Here is a 6,939-nt window from a genome sequence, read left to right as displayed (position 1 = left end):
AGGTCAAAAAAAAACTGGGATAGTTAACTTTCGGGCTTTCAATTTACATATTTGACAAAACAGAAATTTATTAAACAAAATTTGTACAAAATTTTAAATTGTAATCATTTGAAAGATTGTATTTTTCGATATTTTTCATTTTATATTCGTAATTGTGGCAATGAAGGAAAAACTTGCGATTTCCCCTTTGTCTAATAACAAATTTATTAACCTGAAGGATAGCTAATGGCTAACAAAGTAGATGTATTTTGACATTTGAAAATTAAATTTGGTTACAAGAAACATGTCTCAAGTGAGAGTGTGGGGAATGGATGACCAACATTCCTTAGGACTGTTTAGAAGAAGTTAGAAAACTGTCAAAGCCAAATAATTTGCTCCTTCATTATCTTGATAGTTGTTTCGTTCACCTTGAATTGGCTGGTTTATTGAAATTTGAAATGTAAATTGGAAATGACTAAAACATGTCGGCCTGTAAGGTGACCCACTGCATTTGCGTCTGAGAGAGAATAAGTCTCACATTTGACTGAACGAAAAAAACACTCCATCACCATATCTAAGACTTTAATGGCAAGTCAATATGTTGTGTAGCCCGGCTAGATTTTTGACTTTGTATCAAACATTCAGTCTTACAAGAATTACAATTTTAATTCTGTTTTTCTAAAAAAAAGAAACAAAAACTTTCTTATACATATAATACATTTTTTTGCAGTAAGTATTTTAAATGTAATCCTGTCATAAATATCTCACTTTTCACTCTTGCGTTTTGAAGTTGAGTTTGGACAGTAACTCTCCGAGAAGAGTGAAAATGCCATCGCCTGCCACCAACTACTCCTATAGACCGAGGGAACTCATTGATATTGGCCGCCGTGTGGCCAACACTTTGAACGATCCTTGGGGCGGCTTTGGAATGTTATCCTCTCGTCGTGAACTTCTTGAACGTTTGCAGAATGCTGGCATCTACAGGGCTAATTGGGAGCCACCCTTGACGAATGACGTCAATAGGAATTCAGTAGCAGTTATTCAAAATGTCATTAACTACAATCAGGAAGGACAACAAGAACAGCAACAACAGCGACAACAACAGAAACAACAGCAACAAGTGCAGCCGCAGTATCCGGAGGACGTTAGGGATCTCGAAGAAATGGACTACATATGAGACTGACGATGGCAGACAATTTGATTTTCAGGACTCGATCTAGAATCTTATAACTTTATCCACATTGTTTTTTGTTAAATTTTTTGTTTATTTTCGTAGGTTTTTTTCTCTTTTGCAAATTCAATCGAAATTGAATATTGTTTAAATGTCTGAAATTTTATAGTGTAGCTATAGCATGTACGCATTTATTATGAAAAAATACATATGTATCTATCCCATGCTGACACTAAAACAAAAATTTTAGAGGTTGATGTATTATATTCTAGGGATGGTCGTCATGTATGAAATTATGGGACATTTTTTTTGAAACTGCTAAATTTTAATAAAGTAAGTCGTTTTGCCGACTTAGCTATACCATACACCAGTAAAGCAAATATTTCAAATTTATTAAACAAATGCATTTTCACATGGATATGCTTAGTATCTCGCTCACTCAAGCATACGAGCACCCTAGCGCCCCCACCGGCCAACTCTGGCCTTATGGAAAACGTTTATATGCATAACTCGACTGTTTTCTGTCCGATTTTGATCAAATTTGGTATTTTGCTGTAAATTAGTATGAAATTTAAGTGCGACAAATTTGCACAAGGTAGAAAATTACGGGAGATAAAGTTTTTCAAATTACGGGGGCGTAAAAGGGCGTGGCGTTGAGATAAACGTTTTTTTTTTTAAATTGCGGGGACGGAAAGGGGCGTGGCAAAAATTTGAAATAAACTTGATCACTTTACATACTACACGAGTCTACATACCAAATTTGGTGGCTCTAGCTTTTACAGTCTCCGAGATCTAGGTGTTCATACGGACAGACGGACGAACGGACGGTCGGACGGACAGACGGACAAAGCTAGAACGACTCGGCTGTTGATACTGATCAAGAATATATATACTTAATGGGGTCGGAAAAGCTTCCTTCTGCCTGTTACTATCACCCTATGGGTGTATGGTATAAAAATGCCGAAAAAGAACTTATTTGAGAATTTTGTTTTAAATGTCGGGTTTAATTGGGTCGTGACCTTGCTTTATTTAAGCCCAATGGGTCAACTAGACTATATAGAGAGGGAGAGATTATCTCCAAAGTGTCTTACCTTACCACTTAGTAAATTTTTAGGCGATAAAACAAATTTATCTAACATTTAATAAATTGTATACATATATCTCATGACCTTGAAAAATAATTCTGTGAATTTTAAACGTTTTCTAAAACAATTTAGGAACTTGGGGAACTTCAATGAACTTTATTCTGCCTGCACTTTTGGGCCTGATCTTCCATAGAATAGCAAGGTAAATACTTTAAACAAAATGAAATGGTCTCTGAAATTGCATAAAAATTGTTAATAACAATTACCAAATTATGAGCACTAACAGACCAAAAATGTACGTGTTGTCTAATGCAGAAAGTCAAATTCATGTTGTGACCATGACCAAGTCGGTGTGATTCTTTCTTTTTAGAAACGTTCTGTATTCTAGTTTGCACCATATCACTCGATTTACTTCATTGATAAAATTAACAAATCAAGGTTCCGTTGATAATAAATGTCAATTCAAAAAGTCAATGTGTTAGAAACGGGAAGCATTTATTTCTCACAAACATTCTAGCTGGCATCGTAGTCAGACGTCCTAGTTTCTATATATTTTTTAATACAACAAATATATATATAAAGACAAGTGCTCACATTTTCAAAAATTATACTGTTTTCTCGAAAAATTGTATCGCAAAGAAAAAATCGCGTTTTCTCGTCCTTTGGTCTTAAAATCGTTAACAACATAGACAACATATACAATATAGAAATATATAATATACATTTATAATATTTTAATATGGCTGACGCTGCGGGACATCGAAAGCAAGTTTCACGTATCTTTTATGGCAAGATGGCCAGAAATATGGGCGATCCATGGCAGAACAATTGGACGCCATCCGGAGCTGCAAAAGGCAATCGACTTAGTATTGATTGGCGTGGTAGACTTGGCTGTGATGCATGGGATGCTGCCAATGAAGAGGGATCAGCATGCACTTCTGACATGACGCAATGGATTACCATTGAACATCACCTTGTTACAGATGCTGCCAATAAAAAGGGATCAGAATCAGCTTCTGACATAAAAAAATGGATCCCCAATCATTGTGTTACGGATGCTGCCAATAAAGAGGGATCAGAATCGTTTTCTGACATAACAAAATGGATACCCCATGAACTTGGCAAGAATAGTACCAATGGACAGGACTCTGGATCAATTTCCAGTAAGGCGAAGTGGATTCCTCGTAGTCCAGCATCAACTTCTGACATTACAAAATGGAGTCCCAATCACCGTGTTACAGATGCTGGCAATGAAGAGGGATTAGGGCCAGCTCCTGACATAACAAAATGGATACCCCATGAACTTGGCAAGAATAGTACCAATAGACAGGACTCTGGATCAATTTCCAGTAAGGCGAAGTGGATTCCTCGTGGTCCAGCATCAACTTCTGACATTACAAAATGGAGTCCCAATCACCGTGTTACAGATGCTGCCAATGAAGAGGGATTAGGGCCAGCTCCTGACATAACAAAATGGATACCCCATGAACTTGGCAAGAATAGTACCAATGGACAGGACTCTGGATCAATTTCCAGTAAGGCGAAGTGGATTCCTCGTGGTCCAGCATCAACTTCTGACATTACAAAATGGAGTCCCAATCACCGTGTTACAGATGCTGGCAATGAAGAGGGATTAGGGCCAGCTCCTGACATAACAAAATGGATACCCCATGAACTTGGCAAGAATAGTACCAATGAACAGGACTCAGGATCAACTCCCAGTAAGGCGAAGTGGATTCCTCGTGGTCCAGCATCAACTTCTGACATGACGAAATGGATCCCGAATCATTGTGTTACGGATGCTGTCAATGAAGAGGTATCTGGATCAACGAAATGGAGTCATAATTATCGAGACAAGGGAACAAACTGTTCTTTTGAGTGCAAGCCAGGATGCCAGACTGCTGGTGTTGCTGCTGATGCAGGTGGTATCACTGCTTCTGGTAGTTTTCATAACTATCGAATGCGTAACTATGATCGCCAACAAACTAGAAGTCCCCTTAAGCCAGAGTCCAATTGGCGTGCCCAGTGTAAAATGGGTAAGAATATTGTCGAGCCCCCAGCACGAATCCCACAGAAAAATCAAATGCATAGCCGTCACCATCCATCGCCTTCTGATGGACCCAATGAGAAGAAGACCCCCATTGAGATCAGCAATTGGCGCATTCGTCCAGCTATTGTCGAATCCCCATCGAAGAAGGAATCTGAACCCAAGACTGAGCCGAAACCCAAGGAATCTGATAAGAATTCCATTAAGAATGTCACTAAACAGATTGACAAGTCTACCAAGTCAAATGAGAAGTCAATTGGTAAGAATTCCCGTAAAAATGGTAACAAATTGAAGAAGCGTGATGCGAAAAAAAATGTCATACTTGAATTGTCGATGTTGTATGTCGACGAGCCTCGCCACAAAAACCGATTTGAATTGCTAGATACCTCCGATTAGATGGAACTCCTTGGGTTGCGTTGGGTGACTGAACGTTGTTACAAAATTATGATTGTTTTGTTGGAGAATGGATTCCTAAATTTTTTGCACTGTTTGGATAATCTTTCAACGTGATTTCTATGCGATGAATCCCCGGACGCACCTTTGTACGTTCTTAACTACGTATTCACTATATTTGCGTATGTCTGAGATCTTACTTTGAAAGACAAATTGTTTCATGATTTATTGCAAAAAAAATGAGCTAAATTTTGTTTGCAACATTAAGTAGAGATTCTGGCTCTGGCCTAATCCCTCACTGTGATTAATATATTTTGGTTTCTGCAAAAATATCTAACGTAATTTGATCTAAATTATTAATCTGAATGCTAAAGGCTAAAGGGGCTGGAAACTTGGCACTTTATTGAGGTTACAAACAGGTGTAGGGGGGGTTAGCCACGATGACACCTCACGACGGGAGGGCAAAAATGGTGTTGGGGCAATTTCCAAGCAGTTAAAATAATTGCAACAAATTTTCAAGTTTCCTTATTATCTTGTGTTTCGCTCCGGCTGCCGCTGCCAGACATAATCTGCAACACAACAACGCAAACTTGCTGAGCTGAGAATGGGTGAGAATGGGGTGGGGCATGAGGTGGAATGGGAATGAGGATAGAAAGGAGCAAGGCAAGGAAGTGGATGGATATGGTCATAGTCTATGGGATGGTGGTCGGGTAGACCACATAAATGTTTTAAGCTGTTGTGAATTATGGTAATGAATGTCAGCACAAACTTCCGGCCAGGCGCAAGGTTTGCCCATCCTGTTGGTGTCTCTTTCTCGCTTGCTCGCTCGCTCTCTTTGTCTCTCGTCATCGCTTGAATGCTTTGTTTTCGTGCCGCGTCTTTTGTTCCCTCTGTTGCCATCCCTTGCTCTGGGTAGGAAATGCAACGTTTTAACTGCATGCGAAACATAATTGACAAACGGTTACAATGACACCGTCATCGTCATCGCCACCGCCGCCACCGCCACCGCCTCAATTGCCAAACAGAATGGTGGTGCTATGGGCTCATCCGCCTGTTAGTCTTCTTTTCTATGGGCTCTCCTTTCTGGTCTGACTGATTTATGGCTGGCGACGCGCATCGCCATTTTTACCTGTCCATAACAAATTGGACACCAGTTGATAGAAGCGACGGTCACTTGTCGCATTGCAGAAGCACCAATGCCGAAAGCACCTTGACTCCCCTCACCAAAACACCCAAACCCCCTTTGCCAACTCTTGCCAAAATTCCAAGACAATGCCAATATTTGTTTTTACAACTTTCAGTGGCGAAAATTGGCTCACAATGGCATGATAATTGAATGGCTTTAAGTGATTTTCTTCAATTCTAAACTAATTGTTATTAATGTAATAATTGAACAACTTTAAAAGCATTGAGAATGAGGTTATCAATAGTTATATTATGAGAATCTGCCCTTTCGATCTCTGATCGCATTATAGCTCTCATTTTTGTTTCTTATGGGCTAAACGCCAATCTTGATAATTGAATGATGTATATAATGAGTTATAGACGTTACGTGAAGGATAAAGGTATTCTCCAGATTATCTAGACTCTTACCTCTTTGTTCACTTATCGATTATATACCTATGCTAGTTATAGGAACTCCGATTAGTAGCGAGATTCTTCCCTACAAATTTAATATTTTTTATATAAATTGTACTTTGGAGTTTAATCTTTTCACTTTCTTGTCCAGAAGAATGGATCTAGGACCTTTTAAAGTGGTCTAGTTTCAAAGTATTAATATACAGAAAGGCCACAAGGATCATTAACCTAAAACTGTGGCATATATGACAGATATGGCCATTGTCATTAGCCATTAGAGCGTCAGATTAACACTGCTTACCACAATATGGCATGCCATAAACAATATGATTTATCATACTAACTCTATTTCCGTATGGGCAAAAGGACAAAAGGACTTTTGATTAAATAAGCTGACGATATGTGTGTATGGTGTTGCATAGAGAATAGCATTTGGTGGAAACGCCAATTGCATTTTCACGATGCGCTTCATTTGACTGAAATTCAAATTCGATTCCAAACAGTAGCTAAGGGGGCGAAAAGAGAAGCGTACAGAAGTGAAACTTGCTGTCCATGGACTCTTGTCCGTGTCCACATGGCAACAAATGCCAATAACACAAAGTCCTGGCTTATGTCTGTCAAAATGGCATGACTATGTAGCATGTGTGTGTGTGTGTGTGTGTGAGGGTGAAGAGGATGTGACTGCC

General features: G+C 39.0%; 1 protein-coding gene across 1 annotated transcript; it reads left to right on the top strand.

Moving 5' to 3' along the window:
- Positions 1-682: 682 nt before the first annotated feature.
- LOC111518897 (mediator of RNA polymerase II transcription subunit 15-like) lies at positions 683-1,387 on the top strand. Its single transcript, XM_023177027.2, has 2 exons — positions 683-708; positions 770-1,387. Exon 2 carries the CDS (start codon positions 806-808, stop codon positions 1,154-1,156), a length of 351 nt encoding a protein of 116 aa, XP_023032795.1. The 5' UTR covers positions 683-708; positions 770-805; the 3' UTR covers positions 1,157-1,387.
- Positions 1,388-6,939: the final 5,552 nt, after the last annotated feature.

This window comes from Drosophila willistoni, assembly GCF_018902025.1.
Source record: "Drosophila willistoni isolate 14030-0811.24 chromosome XL unlocalized genomic scaffold, UCI_dwil_1.1 Seg142, whole genome shotgun sequence".
NCBI classification, from domain to species: domain Eukaryota; kingdom Metazoa; phylum Arthropoda; class Insecta; order Diptera; family Drosophilidae; genus Drosophila; species Drosophila willistoni.
This window is presented reverse-complemented; position numbering and strand designations above follow the sequence as displayed.